Below are 19617 nucleotides of genomic sequence, written 5' to 3' on the forward strand. Positions count from 1 at the left end.
AAGAAAAAGAAAAAGAAAAAGAAAAAGAAAAAGAAAAAGAAAAAGAAAAAGAAAAAGAAAAAGAAAAAGAAAAAGAAAAAGAAAAAGAAAAAGAAGAACCCTGCCTATATGTCTGGCTGTCTTCATGCAGCCCACCCCAGAAATCAGGGAAGACTCTTATCCCCTAAAGCCAGGTGAAAATGGTTTAAATAAATACACACATACACACAATTGACTTTATTATTCACCTCATAGTTTAAAAGAGGTGATGGAACAGGTCACTTCCTCTCACCAGTAAGCGATGAAGGGTAGAAGTCTCTGCAAAAAAGGAGGAATGAGTTATTTTCAAGGAGACCGTGCCCTTCCCATAGGCATTTTCTTGCATGCAGCTGAAGAGGCATCGGCGATAACGCGGAGAGCAGCCACAGGCCCCAGGAACACTCGGAGGCAGAAATCCCCACAGAAAGGCTCTGCCGGGAGGGAATTGTCCCTGGGCTGCGCTTCGCCCTCGCACAAGATGTACAACACGACGGGAACGCGTGTGTTTGTTTGTGGGAGCTTCCCCGGGCCTGACACGGAGCCAAGCGAAGGCGGCAGCTCCTCCGGATGCAGGAGCTGCTACGTTCATCTCCTCCTCTCCTGGTGGGAGAGCCGCGTCGGCCCCGGCCCAGCACGTACTGAATCCCCGCTAAGCCCTGCTGAGCAGTTCTGGGGGCGTCCAGCCTGGGCTTGGGCTTCGAAAGTCCCCAGTGTGGCCAGATGGAGAGAGAAGCCTAACAGTTGTCCTGCAGAATGAGTTATTTGGTAGTAGTGCTATTTGTGTTTCCAAATCCTTAGGGTTTTTTTTTTTTTTTAAATAAAACAGATGGTTTCCCAAAATAGTAAGATTCCCCCTTTTTCTCACAGAAACGGCATTCTGGCAGTGGAGTTTTTGGGAGGCGTGACAGGTCCTTGTAGGACGTGTTTGTTAACAAATGCACGGAGAGCTTCAGCGCGGCTCAGATGTCGCAGAGGACGTTGATGACAACAAACCTGCAGGAAGGGCCTTTTCCACCTGCAGCGACCTCCTTCCCATAGGAACTGAATAAGCTTACTGGAATATGCATAGGAACAACAACATTTGTATGGTTAGATGCACGGCTACGATGGAGAATAAAGGAGGTTTTGTCCTCCCTTTGCTGTTCCAGAGCAACGTATGTTTTGTGTCACCGAACAAACTCAGTGCTGCCAGGAACCGAGATCATGAGCGTGTGCTGGTATTTGTGACACTGATGGGAAAAGAAGAGAAAGAAAAAAAAAAAAAAAAAAAGGTTTTGTCAATGGGAATTTTGCTTTAAGTCAAAATTGTGTTTTTACAGAACAAACTGTTATGTGTCCCCTCCTGGTGAAGGGCAGCAAATGTCAGCACAGCAATAAAGGGAAATATTTTGCTGAGGTCCCATGGGCAAATTTCCTATTCAAATTAAAAACACAAACCTGGTGCGGAGAATATTGAGTCAGCCTCAATGGTTTAGATCTAGGAGAAGAATCTAATACACCTTCCCAGGCATTTTTCAATATCTGCCAATATTAAATGCCTGCGCCAAGTGGAGCTTAACAGATAACACAGTGCTTTGCTTGCCATAAAAATAGCTGTAAGGATGAGAGCTGGCGAGCATTAGCGACCTAATACTGATTCGTTTTATTGCATTTGTGTAAGTATTCACAAGAAGGTTGAAACAGGGCTGTCTCTTTTTGCTAAACATCTATTGCTTTCCGTGGTTATCTGCATCATGAACGCAGGTAAGAAATAGCAGCCGGATCGCAACGCTGCGTTTCTGCTGAGATGTTGTTAAGTGTCTGACAGCAAACACGAGTCTCTCCCAGCGGATCACAGCTGACATTTCCTTTCTGCTGCAGAAAGCAGTTTCCTCCGTGGGGTTAAGCCTCAAAGAGCAGCTCAGCCGGAGTCACAGGCTCATTACCCTGCCCTTGCACAGCTACAGCAGACCATCAAAGATGACAAGCGCGAGGCTTCTCCTTATGATGTTGCTGCAAATCTGACATGAAAACGCACGCCCGGAAAGCCTGCACACGGCAATAGATAATATTGACTAATGCAACGTGGACTAAGACCCCAATTTAGTAGCCCCTCCATCAACACAAGGCAATAAGCAAGGCTCTTTTTGCCCAAAGAAATCGGATGAAATAAGATGAAAGGCAGCAGATGGGAGAGCAACAGGAATCTATGAGACAAGGCTGGTCAGCAGGATAAACACCCAACTGGAGCATTCAGCAGCCAAGGGCACTGCAGCAATGGGGAGAATTAAAAGTGGCCGTGACAAGGAATTGTTATAACCAAAGCATGGTTGTCATGTTATTTAAATGTCTCTATTTAAATGAGATCTGATGTGCAAGTGAAGCAGCACTGTGGCTTGGAACTTACCTGTAATGATTTGAATTATTTTATTTAATGGTGATCTTTTCAAGATTTCCAGGTTTTGACCCAATACCCAGGGAGTCAGAACTGAACGATACCCACGCAGTGAAGCTCTGTTGTGAAGCTTGGTTCAAAAGCCCCATAACTCACTGTCACTGCTCACCCGTGTCCCTGCTCACAGGGTGCCAGGGCCACCCATCTATCTTTCTAGCCTTAAATATTCACTGAGGTGAATAGCAGGTTCTAAGGCTGGGAATCAGAAAAAGATGGCGAGCCCGGAAAAAAGACCAGTCAAGACACAAGAAAGAAGCACTAATTTCATTAGAGGATTATCCCTCATAGAGGATTTTCTCTTTTCTAAGGTTGAAAAACTTCCCATCTTTAAGCTCTGTGGGAATATTCAGAAAACTCTGGGAGAACCGTCCACACGGTCACCAGACGGGGAGCTTTTCCAGGGCCTGATTCTGGGCTTCCAGGTTCAGCTGCACCCCTAACTCCCTCTTGGTAGCTCTACTGGAAGAAACTACACCTTTAAACACTTCCCCACACACCCACACTTCCAATGCAGCAAATTCCTTAAGCTCATCATCTACCCACTTGGACAGCAAATTTTAATACACAGAATTGGCAGTAGTTTAACAACTTGATCTTTCTCTGGCATAATTGCAATGGATGTTCAGCCACAGCAAGAAAATGCCTAAAATCAAGATGGGCTTGCAAACAAAAAACAGCAGTGGGTTTAAGGAAAAAGAAAAGGAAAATGCAGCACACATTATTTCGTATTGCTCGTTTCTTTAATGATTTAAAAATATAAAAGCTTTGCCTATATATAAGAAAAGAGCTCAGATGTTCTGTATGTTTTGACAAAGTATTTTAAACATTCTCATGTCACAAAAAAGTATATACACACACACACACATACATAGAGACTATGTATGAATCTAATGATCTCTGTGTATTGCATAGTACCTCGCAAAAGAGAAATTCAGTGCTCCAAGGCAATCAGCCTGGGAAGTAATTAGTGCTAACTAACTCTTCATTAGATTTTGAGACTCTTATGAAGGCAGCAGGCACACACTGCTTGGAACCTCTAACATTGGTCTCGAAAATACAACTGGAAAGTACTAGTAAGGCATAACGGTGTTTTTGTCCTCTATTAGTTATTATATTGACTGACCAGCTTCACACATTAAAGAAATACTCATCACAGTATCTATAACTGGAGATGACTTGGACCCTGTGTTGGCGGTAAGAATTGTATAAGCAAAAGACGACTTGGAAGTCTAAATGCCTCTTGATTTTCACATCAAAACTTTGGATATACCCCCATGTCTGAATAACACACTGCCAAGGGACACTGCAAGTACTGCCCTGCTGTCAGTCAATAAACTCCACCACTCCCATGAAACCAAACCCTCTTATTTTCTTGTGTCAAGAACTTCTGGTGCCATTGTCTAAGGTGTCTCTCAGAATGTCAGAAATGTGCTCTACCTCCCTCATCCATCTCAAAGGTCTTTCTCCTGCAGACGAAGGCGACTATGGAAAAAGGCCACTGTTCCTGTTTAGTGTCCCCCCACCACCTTTCACAAAGATATCCTAACTTTGTTGTCGTATTTAGCACCTGATCAGCTTATCTAGCTTTGTAGGTCTAACTATGCTAATAACTCTGAGTATTCCTCCTTTCTCAGTATGACACAACAGACACAAAGATGATTTGCTTCCTGTTCCAAATCTAATTTGGTATTTGGGGGAGATTAAATTTATATGGAATAAGAAACTGCCCACAGCAATTACTTAGTGCAAACAAACTTGATTCGTGTTCAGTAAAGTGATCTGAAATCCTATGGGAGAGGTTACAGAACTAAAACAGAACTAGAACTAAAACTAAATCTCTTATCCGAGCAATACCGCCCTGCTGCCCTCCATTGAGGATCACACGTGGCTCCTTTCACTTGCAGCAGCCATATGAACACGATCTTTCTAGCTTACTCTTTTGGCTCCCAATCTTTCTCCTTACTTCCCTTGTGAATTTGAAAGTCAAAGAAGAATTTCCTATAATATCAATGTGAGTATCATAAGGGATAACCAAAACAGCTGGGTAATGGGATTTTACAGTTTCACACGCCTGTTTATATTTCTGCTTTTCATCTCCCATGTACCCCTCAAAACAGATCCTTTCTTTACGTAAACTGTTATGAAGTTTCACAGACTCATTTTCAATTTCCTCTTTGACTCTTAAAACCTGTTCAGTGCCAGACCTACTTCTGGCATTCCTAATATATAATGTAGTTATTTCACCCTCAATATCGTCAGAAATTACAACATCATAATTTACTAGTAGTTTCTTGAAAAAAAAGTGTTTCATGTAGTGATATATATCGGTGTCAAGAATCAGCACCTGTTTTCCTCCATCTGCATCAGGAATTGAATTACTTGTCTCCATGGAAAGTCTTTGCTGCCGGAGACTCCTCTTCGGTCTCTGATGGGACTTATTTTGTTCTCTTTTGTCCTTCTCTGAAAGGGATTTTGCTTTTAACAAGAGAAAGTCTTTTAGCAGTTTGATTGCTGGAAACGGCCCTTCGACAGAAATATGGCCATCAGACTGCAAGCGACCAAAACTCAAAGCCGGGATGTTCTTTTTAAGTTCTTGTATCAGATCTTCTAAATCAAACTCATCTTTGAAAACAGACATATTGAGGAGAGAGAACACACAGTTGAAAACCTACAATATTAAATTACAGATGTTAAGTAACAGTTAAAGCAGCAATGAATGTATGAATAGATAAACAAGGAATGGGCTTACAGCTCCACAGTAGCGGGTGACTTTCAGAGGATAGCAGCCAGGCAGCCTCTTGTCTTTTAGTTGATGTTCGTCCTTCTTTAGAACGTTCTCTACATCTATAGAGAAAGTCGGATTCGCTTGCTCTGCAGTAAGACTATGTGCTACAGCCAGGCTGATGGCTGGAGCACTCCTTGAGTGTTCTTCTCCTAGCATTTTCCCTAACAATTTTCCACATGTATACACAAGCAATTTAACATTCTTGCCTAATATTTCATGCATCAGTCAAATTTCTTCAGAGGAGAGACATGGAAGCCTGTCTTCTTAGCATATTAATTGGCAGAGATTTATTCCCAAAGGCCTGACTATAAAACTCATGTCTGTTACGCAGGGTCTGAATTTATTCCTAAAACTCAACAAACATTTTGTATGAAGCCTGTTCAAAGTTATGACTATTAATGAATAGAAATAAAATATTAAAATTCGTCTGACTAAAAAAGAGGTGTTAGTCTTCTAGATATATAAAATCTTAGTAGCAGCAAACAATTTGAAGTGGTTTATCTTTAGGTTAATGTTCTGTGGCTAATTCTTTGGTTATGATTTCTAATCATAATTTAAATTTTACTAATTTAAATACCTTCTGGATCCTCAAAAGTTATACGTGCGACTCCTTTTTCCACTGTGGGATACACTACTTGTTCCACATCCCCACCGTTGTTCTTGCGCTTCTGGAAATGCATGTGCAGTATGTCGGCCACGACATCTTTGCTCAGCAGGCCGGCCGGGACACCGGAGACGATGACTGTCCGTGCGGATCTCGCAGCCCGTCCGGAGCCCTGTGCACACAGACATGTCACGCTGTAAACACCGGGAGCACCAGGGATGGGCTTCACCATTAGCCAGCTCTCTCCCTCATATTCACCCCAATCCACCCTGACAGCTTCAGCACAGGAAACACCCGCAGTCAGCACATAAATTAGGAAGGCTGCTGAATCAGGATTTCATTCCAGAGAATGCCAGGCTTCCCTCAGGCTGCTTTACATTACTATGGAGAGAAAAAAAAAAAAAAAAAAAAAAAAAAAAAGCCTGAATCTGTAAGTAATTTACACTCTTTCAGTATCTTTTGTTACAGCAGTAAAAATTATAACTAAATTTAACAGCTTCTCAAATGAAGTGTTCAGCATCACACTGTTAGGACTCTTTTCTCCACTTTGGTTCTAATATTTAGAATTTAAGAGAATTAAAATAGTTACTTGCATGTTCGTTGGAATAAAGGTTGTCATTTTGGAATGGCGGGGTCAAATTCAGAGTCCTTCCTTGTTAAATTCATGAGGGCTGGGATCCAGTGTTGTGCTCTGACTTATGCCTTTCCACTTATTAAACGCATAACCTTGTTAAATTGGCAGAACATAATCCCGGCCATCTGAGATCTGCTGTGCATAAAATAGCTAAATACAGACATGGTTTTCCTCAGAACCAAACCTCCCAATGCTGCAAACATGAAGCCCATCCTAAATGGGATTTTCATCTATTTCTTATAAAGAAAAGTCTATTTTCCTTCCAGTCTTACAACACAAAAGTAAACAGTAATATTTCCATGGGAATATCATGGCAAAAATACTGAACAGTAAGTAAATTTTGTAACAGTTCATTGACTTTTTGGAAGAAAGTGAATAATTTAGTATGTCTGCATAGAAGCATTTGTGGGAACAAACTGTCACTAACTTCTGAGCGCCTGTACTTGAGGTTATTTTTTTTTCTAAATTCCTTAGACTTCTCTTAAAAAGTTTCTTCTGGGGCCGTGCTGCATAAAATATCAGGGCCAGCACAGCAGTTAGAAAGTCTGCAAAACGTGCCATAAGAGACTAATTTTTAACTGACAAGAATCGAAGCCTTGTAAATCACCACTACAGTATTTCTGATGGGAGTGAAGACATGCAACGAGTCACTGTAACCAAGCACTGCTTTTAAATCGGAAAGACATGAGGTCTACTTTTAGCATCCCTGAAACGTAAAGAGCTAAGAGCTAAAATCACAATAGATGCCTTTTTTTTTTTTTTTTTCCTCTCTGATAGTAATGTTTATCTGAGCAGGAAGTTTCTGCCCCAGTCAGGCAGCACAAATGAAAAGCAAAGAGGGTGGTTGCAAGGAGAGTTTTACACAGCATTTTCTGCAAAAAGGTCCAATTTTTTGCGGGGACGCTGTTTCCATGCACAGTCTTTGGGAGGCGGCTTTTTGGTCTCCTGATCTGTTTAATCCAAAGTTGGGATCTTCCAATTCCCTGTCCTGCACTGTGACTGCCCCTGAGGGCCTGAAGGTCCAAACCTACCCCACGGCACCGCAGGAGGCAGCCCAAAGGCAACTTAAGACCTTGTTATTTTCTTAAGCTGTCCAAAAATTAATAAAGAGTATCACTTTCTTCCAAATAAGCTACGGAGGGAACCGATTTTGTTGCCAGGGCAGGGAAACACCACATGAACATTGAAGTGACGATTCGAACCAGGAAGTCAGAGGTGTCTTCACATGGCTATTAAAGAAATAAGATAAAATCAGCAGCAAAGAGGAGACACAATCAGAGCTGTAATTAACACCAAAACCCGTGAAATCCCGAGAGAAGCTGCTGTGAAGTGCGACTAAGCGAGGCGCTGGGGCGCGCGCGGCCGCCGCTTCCGCCATGGCGGCGCGGCCGCCCTCGCCCCGCCTGGGCTGCCGCGCGGCCGGGGGCTCCGCGCCTCGCGCCGCTCACCTGCGCCTCGGCGGCCGCCGCCGCGCCGCGCTCCGCGACCCGGGCCGTTGCCGGCAGCGCCGTTGCCGGCCGAGCCGCCATGGCCGCCCTGGCGCCGGCTCCTCCCGCGCGGGGCGGGCGCGCGGCCGTGAGGCGGCCTGGCCTGGCCTCGCCTCGCCTCGGGGCGCCCGCTCCGCCCCCGCTGTCCCTTTTCCTCCGTATCGGTACAACCCAGCACCCATTCCTGCACAATACACCCGGGAAACGGGCCTGGAGAGAGCAAAGGGCTTTTCCCAGTGTTTTTATGGCTACAGCAGCATCTAGACGCCTCGCGCGCTCCGGCCTCTTCAACTGTGTCCACCTCGTGGGTGGAAGTGCTGGAGAAAAGCTCCTTCATCTCCCAGGCAAGAAATTCACTGAAGGAGGCAGAAAATAGATACTGCTGTACATAGAAAACTTGCAGTGCCCGAGTGGTGAGCCTGTTCTTCCCTCACACACTTATTTCCTGTTGCCTTTTTACAGCACCGCTACACCTTTAGGGTGTAAGGACATGAATTTATGAGACAGAAAATTCAGATAATCACCATTTGGGAAATTCTCAATTTATTAAAAATCCCATCTTCAGTACTTCAACGTTAAGTACGCAAGAACTTAAATCTTCTCCCTTCTTCTGGCATTTGATTTTAACTACTTAGCCTTAAAAACAAAACCAAAAAAAGTACACACTGCCCAAAAATATTCCTGGCCTTATCTCTATTTTTTCCTCCAGTTGCCAGATAATCACCCATGCTTTTGCATGCACTAAACAGTAAGAGGAGCTACAATCATGTATCATCTTCCAGGAACATCAAATCACCTGCACCAGTACAGGCCTTTTCATTTTCTATGTTCAATTTTATTATTAATTGAAAAACATAACTTCTCTAGGATACTATCATCTGAGGTACATTTGTAGTGCTTTTCTTTACACTGGGGTTAAAGGCATACTCCTTTTTTTTGCACACCATAATTTCAAGTATAATGAAATATTATTTTCAATACTATATCCATACTACTTTGAGGATCCCAAGGTAGCAAATAAAAGAGATTACAGGAGAAAAACCAAAGTCTCCACCCTTATGCAAAATAAATCCTTCTGACTTTGCACTTTCTTTTTATTTATAAGATTTTTTAGAATTAGAACTGAGAGGATGAACTCTAAACAACAGGGAGTTTAAAGGCTGAAAAAACAATTAACCTAAAATCATGTTTTTGGCTTTATTTTCCCTTAACTGACTATATCTACCTTTCTGGAGTTGGAAACCTGGCCAGTAATATGCAACAAATTACCTCAAACATAGCAGTCTTCATTATAAAACGTTTTAGATAAAGAATAATCTAAATTTGTAGTTACCACAAATAGCATTTTAAATTCAGCAAAAAAATGAACAGAACATAAAGAATATTGTGCAGAAAGAAATATATGAAGATTCAGCACACCAGCTGTTAATTTATTAGCAGCTCAGCAGAAGTTGGATCAAATCCTCAAAGTATCAGCATTTTGACAGCCAAAAGCCGGAGTATTGCACTCCTCCTAAGGTGCAATTTCATACGGAAATCTCTGGCATTTTCTACTCTCCCCTTTTCTATCACAGACACCATTTGACAGATATACATACACACACACACACAAAGCTCCTTCCATACTGCCATTTCATCTTACCACGTAGTTGCTGATGGAAATTTTATTAACCTTTTAAGTCTTTGAGGCATAGTGCTAAGTAATTTAAGCAGTTATGAGAGAGGAAACTTTTTGAAGCCAAGGCACTTAAATAGGTCTGTGAGGACACTTTCAAATGGCATTATGGCTGGTTTTCCTAGCCAAAAATTAAGAAGGAATAGATTTATCTCACTTTGGAGTGTATCACCTACCCAAAATTTGGAAAAGAGAAAATCTGCAAAAAGAAAAAATGCAGAGAACAGTCTTATAAGTTTCAAGAGCTGGTAAAGGCCTCTTCTATGACTTTCATGTAGAATTTCTGGAATCAAATGGAGTGATTTTCAGTTATTTTATATGCTTAGTTGAATAGAAAAGCCAAGCAGTTCTTCTTTCTCAAATACAGATTTCAGAACAGTAACGCACAGTTATACAAGAACTATCTGCATATTTGCAGATAGTTGTTTCTGAAGAAGCAAAAGCTCCGCATTTGGACAGTTCTATCTAACACTTCATATATCATTAAGTATCCTCCTCAAAATAAGCCCATGTAACCCCTTTTGATACATATTTGATGTTCGCTATTTCTCCACCACCGTTACTAGGCTTTTGAAAATGAATTTCAATCATGTCCTGTACACTTTCTTCATCCTCATCAGTCTCTTGAATTCCTTTCAGCAGAATAGTCTTCTTAGAAATCCCAGAACACACCTGTTGAGGAAAGAAAACAAACAACTTACATTACGTATCAGTTGTCATATGTACATATTAAGAACCTGATAGTTATTGGAAATAAACATATCCTTGAGAAGCTACAGTTATGATTTTTTATTACATTTTAAGGTTTTGGACACTGCACTGTGGTGTATTTTAAATCACTGGAACGAATGCAAGCTCTGAACTCCGCAGGCTGCCAAGGGTGACAGGTAATGCATCTGACCTCTGACTTGTGTCTCCTCCATTCCTTAATACACACACTGGATTCCTGAATCTCTGATGATTCTAGTGGGTATCACTCAATCAAAATCAATGCCAACACACTGGTACACACATGCAAAGGATGCTGTCAGATCTCAAAAATGCACAGCTAAAGAAATGCCTGATTATATACAGTATACAATACCGACTTGATTACAATCTACTCGTACCAAGTAAAACACAAAAAAATTCAGTGGAACAGCACAGTTACTGAGAAGGAGAGGTTTTTTCTTTTTTTTTTTTGGTTTAATAATTGAACGAAAATATGATTGAGCAAATACTTCCTAAAATAGCAGGGGTCTCTGCTGACACAATAAAACCAGGCATCTGATTGGGGCTGATTAGGGTATTATAGTACTTTGTGATTTGAAAATATGTTGTTGTGTCTACTAATAATCTACTTTTTATATAAACAATTCAACATCTGGCTCCTCCCTAACAGAGACATTATGGTAAACAGCAGCACAATCTGATCAAGGAAAATCAGGCACATCCTTTTAGAATGAATTACAGCTTTTACACTGCAAAGCATAAAATTATTAAGAGCATATTGCAGGCTCTCACTTCCTATGAAGTTTCACAGTCTGAAAATTGTGTCCATATCTCTATTTATATGGTAGTGTGAGGTAGATTCTTTTACCTGAAGTTTTTCCAAGTGTTTTTCTGTGCTTGGGGACACAGAAACCAAGTTTATTTTTCCATTTACAACGAAAGGACATTCCATCTGTGTCACAAAGCCACTAGCTGCTGTAATGAAGAATGAGAAAATGGGGAATAACTTCAATAGAGCATAAAATATATTTTTGTAATCACATCAAAAACAGACCAATACCTCTTTAACAAAGATTTAGATATACGATAGCACATTCGTTGACTCTTTATATGTAATAGAAAAAAAAAATGAAAATTGGAATTGGCATTTTCAACAAAGGAAAATAATTAAATATCCACAAAAGCTCTTGAGATAAATCTAAAGCAGCTGCATTAAATGGATGTGGCTCCACTGATCTTGGTAGAATTTCACAAACTTGAACCAGAATGCTTCAAGTCAGACAATCTGAATGCCTTTAACTTCATTGTCATGACTGAGAGCTAAAAAATCAAACATATTTTCCTAATTTTCTCTCTTCAATATAAGCGTCCAGCAATGCAAAGGAAAGATAGATTTTTGACAAAGTTAAAGAAGAAACAAGCTACATAAAGGCATGTCTGATCAGAAAGGAATGTGATGAAATACTACTTTATTTCTAGATACACGAGTGAAACCACAGCACTTCACATGGAAAGTACAACAGGAATAACTTGCTACATCCAGCAACAGAGCTAACGTAGAAAGAAGGTGAGGAAAAGGAGAATATGGCCTATAACAAAATGGCTAACAAAACACTGCAGTGAGTACCTTCAGGCCTGAAGAATGTGATAACAGCTCTTCTAGACATCTTGTCATATTCTAGATTCTCTATTTCTCCTCCTCCATGTTCAGGTTTGCAGAAATGCAGCTCTAATTTGTCTCTCATCCAGTCATCAGGAATTGATAGCTCTGGTATTTCAGAAACGTTGATCGTCTTTCCAGAAATGGTGACATGGAGCTAACAGAAACATTTTTTGTGCATTTCATGACCGAAAGCCACCCACAAAAATGAGCCTATGTACCGCAAGTTTGTATTTTTACAGTTCTATATATTTTAGTCAATTACCTCAAATTTGATTCCCATTTCAAGTGCAAAAGGCTCCACTCTCACATTTGTTATTTTGCTGTCCAGGTTAACAGTATGCTCACCCATTTTTGTCAGCCTCTGCGCAACTGAAAGGAAAATCACAAGTTTTCAGATACGAAAAGCCTTGTGTAACCACTATGAAAATTAGACTGTTCCCAAACTTGTAAGCAAAATCTCTTTTGGCAACAATAAAGAAGAAATAAGCAACAGGTATTAAAATATTAAAATATGCATCATACCTTCCTCTTCTTCAAAAGTAAGCAGCGCTTCATTTTTTTTCAATTTGAATGGGATTTTTGTATTTACGTAAAAGACACAGTGAATATCTGTATCTGGATAACCATCTTTCATGTCTTTCATCTCCATGAACTTCATTTTCATTTCTGGTACCTTTTTTTTAATCTAGTATTTTAGAATCAATACAGAAAAAAACCACAAACCTGTCATTTACTCTATAATAGAAAAATTAAGAGAACAGTCTCACCTTGAAGTTTAACAATCAAGCAGATTAAAGTTACTGCTTGCAGAACATGTACAGCTCAACTAAATATAGTTGTGCAAGTCTAATTTTGGGATTTTTATCTATGAAGACAAAAAAAGTATTTTTTTTCCCTTTCAAAAGAAAATGCTAGGTGGAGTAAGGAAAAATAAAAAAGAACAGTTTGCATCAGGATAAGATAGCCCATGTACTGCAGCATTCCTGCCACATCTCTTCAAAATTCAGCCTCTTACCTAGGAGCCTATTCACCTTTTGTTCACTGTACTGCCGATGGAGAGACATTCTTCCTAAAGATAATTCAGACTGAATCTCCCTCTAGAAGAGTCTTGCCCTGTCCAAAGGTGTACTGAAAATAGACAACTCCTCAATTTAGAAATGTATTTTAAGAAGCTAGAGTTAATGCTCAAATATTATTAACATCAAATAACACCTGAATAGCACTTCAAAATTTGAAGCAAAAGTCTCTATTAAAAAATCATATGATCACAGTCTTCACTTTGTTGTAAATTCTCAAAGTATTTAGTTATGTTCCAACTCAGAATGAAGTCAGATTTTTACAAGCTGAAATTTCCAAAGGGGAAATTCCATCTTTGAACAGCCTGGTGTCCGCAGAGGAATGACTGAAAACACACTTTGGATTCTGAACATAAACCCATTTTGTATCAGTGATACTTAGGTGACTGAAAATTGAGTTAATTTTGATTTGATGTAATATTAGACTGATCAAGTCAAGTTCAATATCAAGTTCAATATAGTAAATGCTATATTTGTCTTATAATGGGCATGTTCCCTTTCTTAAATCCTCTTAATTCAATAGTAAATAAAAATACTTGAAAATTACTACTATTTTGCAAATGCTTTATTCTAGTCTTCCATAATCTTTTTTTTTTTTTTCTAATTTTCTTCATGCTTCTCATGTCCTCTGTATCTCAGACTTTTATCTCAGACTTCTGTATTTGCTTCCATATTCCTGGTTCTCCTCACATTATCTTGACAGATGAAATAAGTAAAGAAAACTTAGAGCTACATTTTCTATTGAAATCAATAGAGGCCAAAGTGCTGAGTTATAGGCCCAAGTAATCTAGAAGTGACAAAATAAAAGCGTAGCCTCTTAAAAGACCAAATGCAAAATATTTCACACATTACCTGATATGAAAGCACTGAGTTACATTTTGCAAGGTCTTCTTTGAGCTTTTCAATCTCTCTCTTCAGCTCAGTATTTTCTTCATTTATCAGAGAGAGCTCTGTCTGCACATAAAAACCATTAAATGCAAAATTGAACATGGAGATAAAAGCATTTCAGCGAAATTCCTACCCGTTATAAATTATCTAGAAAAAATTTTAGAAGTAGAATTATAACAGTCACACGAGGCATTTTTGCACAGCTTCAACTGCAAACAGAGGTAATTTACTCAACAAGGAACAGTTTCACTTGAAGTTACAGAAAGAACATTTTCAGAAACGAGGCATTAGTGTTTTCAACTATATTTAATACACCATAAATTACATGCTGCTTTGCATAGTTGTGTTAATTCCTTCTGAATGCAAGGTCAGAACCTATGTTAACACAGACATTTTATTATTGTATACCACACACATATGACATTGAGGAAAAGGAAAAAAAAGAGGAAAAAAAATGGAAAAAAGAAAAAAAGACAGGCCGTATTTTCTAGAACTCCAAAAAGGCCAATGTCAATGTCACATTAAAGTCAGAAGACCAGAATGAGTACAAGGAATAAGGAATGAAAGAGGCAGTAAGAACAGAGGATCCTGCAGCAGCAGAACCAAAGTTACACAGAACTGTATGCCAGGACAAAAAGTTTGAATTTCATAGCTATGCTTTCCTCAGCTTGAGTTTATCACCACAAATTGCTTCTGTATTAGTTTTTGTACCAGGCCTATATTATACAAGCTTGCAATATCAAAACTGTAATTTCTCACCAGTGTCTTACAAACCAAACTAAAAATCACTAACACACCTCCTTGACACTCCATGGAAAGTTCTGTTATTACAGAATCAACAACTTCACGATAACACATTGAGGCAATTACCGTTTAGTCCTAGAAAGAAAAGGCATCTGGCTCTGGCTCTTGCCAAATTAGCTCCAAGCTTTCCTAGCTCATAGTGACTTAAGAAATGCTCGTTCTCTTGCATATTGTAATCTTTTGTGAAACATGTTGGGATTTAGGGAAGCTGGGGAATAAGTGAAGCAACTAGTTCAACATTATCTGTGCCACACAAGTCTGAAAATTTATCTTTAAGGGGATAATCTTGACAGAGGAAAAACAATTCTGTCAGTCATCATTTTCTACACAAGATGAGTCTAAGTTTTGCCTTTACAAACATTACTGCAAGGGTTTTTTTATTTTTAATTACAGTAATTCTTAATTTGCCATTGGAATAAAAAATAAGCATAAAACATTTTAATCATACAGACTTCAAACTAACAAGACTGTTTAAACTGAAAGGCAAATATCCCTCTCTTTTTTTTTTCTAATAAACCCTTCTCTCACCATTCTGCAAATACTGGCAGCCTTCTCCATACCTCATAGTTTTCCCGAGTTATAGCGCTTTCCTTCGCATGTTTCTCTTTCAAGTCTGCAAACTTTGCCATCATCTCATTCCGTGCTTTAACAAGCTTTTCATCAGCATTATGTTTACAAAGCAGAAGATCACCTTTTGCTTTCTCAACTTTGTCAAGCTTTTCCTAGAAAACAAAAAGAGTTTTAGATAGTAGGCCCTATTTTTTTATTCCCCTAAAGGATAATATTTCACTAAGACATAAAAGTATAGTTGACTGAGGTCAACACAAACAAGTACCAATGAAGAAGGAAAAATAAGTTAGCATCTTAAGAATCATAATCTGCTGTAAGAGGAGTAGAGTTGATTTTCTTTAGAAAAAATGGACTAGTGGCCTTGCAAGGCATATTTCAGGTCCATATCTCAGCTTTCCATTATTCTATGTACTTTATACAACTTGCCTTCCATTTCTCCAGTTCCTTTTTAAGACTTTCCATCTCATCTGTTGATGGGTTAGAAGGGTGAGTGGCTTCCATACTCTGGAGAAAAAAAGTGACATGCACAGAATTTTTGATTGTTTGCTTGTAAATAGGAAATAAATAACTGAGACGCAACAGTGTTCAAGTTATTCTATAAAACTTAAAAAAATAATAATCAATTGAAGAAAATAAGGATAAAGATGAAAATAAGAAGAAATAAAACACTGGGTGAATTATTTTGCTGTGGTACCTTTCAATGTATTAGCATTACTGACAGTCCTAATGTATTTTGTCCACGTGCCCATTTATTGTTTCTCTCCAATTGTACATGCAAGATACATGGCAAGTTTAACATTTTGAGGGGCGCATTTTACTTCATAATCAGATATTACTCATCTCTTTTAACAGATTTTGACACGTAAACCAATTCATTCAACCATTCTTTATGGCTGAATGGGACAAAAACCTAAGAAACTCATATTGATCATAATCCTAATTATTACTTGTTAATTACTCAACTGAAACATTCACAGACTAATATTTTGAGAAATTATTGAAGTAAATTATGCCTGAAGGGAACTATACCTGAAGGGAATTATGATATCTAGCACCAGAAGGGTTTAGCTGTACAAATCTAAGGAGAAATTTTTGCATTTTTTTTACAAACTCTTGCAGATTGGACAATAAGAGGTAATATTAAGTGGAAGAAAGGTGATGAAGGTGTTATAACAGAATTAAAGTACATCTGAGTAGAAGTTCACAAGCACAGGAAAACTGCAACTGGATAAAGCCCAAGAAAAGAGAAAGTCTCCTCTGTCCTGTTTTGTTTCTATGACTGCAATATTCTGCAGAATTAAAAAAAAAAAATCCAAAGAGACCTACTGAAACAATCCCTCCCTTTTACGTAAGATTACGTAAAACTTGAATGTGAATCATGAAATTTAGGCATGGAAATGACCTGTTAGATAATCTAGTCAATTCCCTTGATAACACTGTTTTTTTTTCCTTTCCTAATAAATAAATAAATAAATAAAAGCAAACATTTCCACTACTTTGTCCAGTTTCAAATGCCTCTTAAGCAGTGAGGAAATCCACATCTGCATACAACTTAAAAACAGAAAAAAAATCCCCCACCCAAGGGACCAAGGTCAGGAAAATAGGCAGATGCACGTGCACCACTGAAAGCTCCTTGTTACTGCAAAATATTCTAAGAATTTTCAACATCAAGAGAAAAAAAGGAAAAAAAAAAGTCAGGAAAACACAGTAAGTCCCAGGGAAAGTCCCATCAAAACTATCTGGCATGCTACAAGAGCTGAATGGAGGCACTGGGAACGGGGATTTCCTTTATGAAATCTCTACAGAGATTTCAGCAGGCGAACTAAGGAAGGACAGCTCCCATAGGATCTGTTGTGGGACTCTCCCTGCAGGCCAGCTGCAAGGGAAAAGATGCAGGAAAACCCTGCTAGAAATGAAGGTAAAAGATTTGGGCAAAGAGTTTTATATTGGTAATGACAACAGGACCTTAAGATGCGTTGGGACAGAGAAATGGGAAATGTGTGACATATTAAAGGGTAGAAGGCGATTATGCAACTTAAAATGTTTCAAAACCACCATCCTTGCAGTCCAAACATGCATTTTCATTGAGGACTCCTACTGTCCAATCCAGCTCCTCACCACTGGGAAATACTTCAGGAAATGCTTACCAAGGCACTGTGGCGTACAGAAGATTATATATATGTTGAATTCATTGAAGCCTGGAGGAATAGGGGAAAAAAAAAAAAACAAGCCAAACAAACATTAAGTATATTAACTTTTTTTCGCTCTCTTTGTAATACAACACTCCAGAATGAAATACCAGAAGCTGGATTTATCTAATTTTTTAATATATCATTTTATAGATGTATAAAAATGACATATGGGTTCCCAAAACCTCTTTCCTTACAAAGTGTAGGGGACATATGAAGAATCCTACATTTGTACTTTTATCTCTCTACACTTGAAACCTGGGTACGCACCTACCTTCACGTGCTCCTGCCTGCTCTGTGCATAGAGAAACCTTTTAAACCACCTTAAAAGGCACGAGTGAAAATGCTGCCTCCCACAGACGTGGAAGTGGGTGCAGTTGCCTCTTTCGGCTGCTTGTCCCTCCAAGCCCTTCCCGTTGTTTTAGGGACAGGCGGGAAGCCCTGTCAGCCGGAGGCGGCCCGGGAAGGGCAGAGGCGCTGCCAAAGGGTAGAACGACCCAAGGGGAAACCCTTGGGGCAAAAGGCAGAGAGATTTACAACGGGGGAAAAATATATATATATAAAAATCGGGTCAAACGTTAGCAGGACGGCACCGGGCTCCTGCCTTGGCTTTCGGTTCCGCCCTCCCGGGTCGGCGGCACTTACGGGGTCCCGGGTCTCCGGGTCGGCGGCACTTACGGGGTCCCGAGGCGGCTGCGGGCCGTGCGGCGGCGGCTCCCCGCGGGCGGCACCGCTGCCCTTCCTCGAAATCACGTGGCGGGAAGATGGAGCCCGTCTCCCTCAGCGCCTCCCTCGCGGCCCGGCGGGGCGGACGGCGCCTTCCCGGCACCTGCGGCGCTTCCCGCTCCCCTCATACCCCCGGGCCCCGCGGAAACGCGGCGCGCCGCCGATTAGGAACACCACAGGCACGGGGGGTGGCTTGTGGGCGTCGAGTCAGCCCTCATTTTCCTGCTGTATTTGCCTTTTTTTTTTTTTTTCTTTTTTTCTTTTTTTCTTTTTTAAATCCACTTTTATCTTGGGTGGAAACTTGAGGTTTGGCCTCCAGAATTTTATATGCAGTAAACTGACCAAAGCTATGGCTAAATTTCCTTGGATTTGTTCTGTGCTGGATTACATTTTCTCTGCAATTACAAGTTGCCAGCATAAAAGACTAGGTCATCATTTAAAAGGCAGCTGCTTGGTGGCAGCAATACCTGGTGCTGATGCAGGAGCTGTGTCCAAATTACCACTTCTAGAAAGCTCAGATTTTTCAAGATGGTGCAGGCAGAGCAGCTCGAGGCCCACATTCATTCCCTCTGGGTGGAGGTGCCCATCATTTGTGGTACTGCCATCTTAGAGGTATCCACCATTTTGGGGGTGCCCACCATCTTGGCGGTACATGTTGCCTTGGGCCATGGGGGTGATTTGGGGCCCTGTGGCACAGCACTCAGGGCAACAAGACTGGCACAGCCTCATCCCTAAAGAATATGGTGCTTTTTTGGACCTTTCAGTATGTAAATCATCCTATCTCATAAAAATACTGGTGGCAGATGTACCTAGAATTAGACAACAGAGTCACAGCCTGTGGGCGATGGCAGCATTGTTCTGCAGTCTCTATTTAAGGCCACAATCTGATTGCTGCCTCAAGTTTACCTTTGTGTGCTGTGCTCTACTATATGACCCTGCTGCATCTTGTGGCCACAAGGTTGATTTGGTGAGTTGGATTACAGCACCAGTTGGACTGAGAACTACTTCCCTGGCCCATTCAAAAAAAAAGTTAGGCTTTGGCCAAATCGGTTCCCAGATTTGTGATTGCCCAACAACTAAAGGCAGTGCAAGGAGAGGAGGAGATGAGCATGGTGCTTTCAGCCTGCCTCCAAATCACATTAAAGCAGTCATGGAAGGTAGCCTGAGATGAGCTGACTTTCATTTATAAACAAGGGGCATTCCTTTTCTAAAGACATCTCAGGGAACAGATTCTTAAGGGAAAAACAGATTTCCATGGTGACTGGTTTGAGGAAGAGAAAGCGCTCGCTCCCCTTTGAAGAGGAGGGTGAAGGCTTTGGATGTCGAGTGATTCTTCATGCAGGCAACCAGAGT

General features: G+C 40.3%; 2 protein-coding genes across 2 annotated transcripts; both read right to left on the minus strand.

Annotated features, from left to right (window-relative positions):
- Positions 1-3184: 3184 nt before the first annotated feature.
- RBM43 (RNA binding motif protein 43) lies at positions 3185-6933 on the minus strand. The gene is made up of 4 exons (XM_026052179.1): positions 6431-6933; positions 5815-6013; positions 5202-5296; positions 3185-5120 (listed from the first exon to the last, which is right to left on the minus strand). The coding sequence occupies exons 1-4, from the start codon at positions 6458-6460 to the stop codon at positions 4347-4349; spliced, it is 1098 nt and encodes a 365-aa protein (XP_025907964.1). The 5' UTR covers positions 6461-6933; the 3' UTR covers positions 3185-4346.
- Positions 6934-9364: 2431 nt separating this feature from the next.
- NMI (N-myc and STAT interactor) lies at positions 9365-17551 on the minus strand. Its single transcript, XM_026052182.1, has 9 exons — positions 17497-17551; positions 15776-15853; positions 15340-15501; positions 13940-14041; positions 12534-12696; positions 12274-12380; positions 11976-12165; positions 11217-11323; positions 9365-10309 (listed from the first exon to the last, which is right to left on the minus strand). Exons 2-9 carry the CDS (start codon positions 15848-15850, stop codon positions 10121-10123), a joined length of 1095 nt encoding a protein of 364 aa, XP_025907967.1. The 5' UTR covers positions 15851-15853; positions 17497-17551; the 3' UTR covers positions 9365-10120.
- Positions 17552-19617: the final 2066 nt, after the last annotated feature.

The sequence above is a fragment of the Nothoprocta perdicaria genome, unplaced genomic scaffold (genome assembly GCF_003342845.1).
Source record: "Nothoprocta perdicaria isolate Ctin4 unplaced genomic scaffold, notPer1 scaffold_84, whole genome shotgun sequence".
NCBI classification, from domain to species: domain Eukaryota; kingdom Metazoa; phylum Chordata; class Aves; order Tinamiformes; family Tinamidae; genus Nothoprocta; species Nothoprocta perdicaria.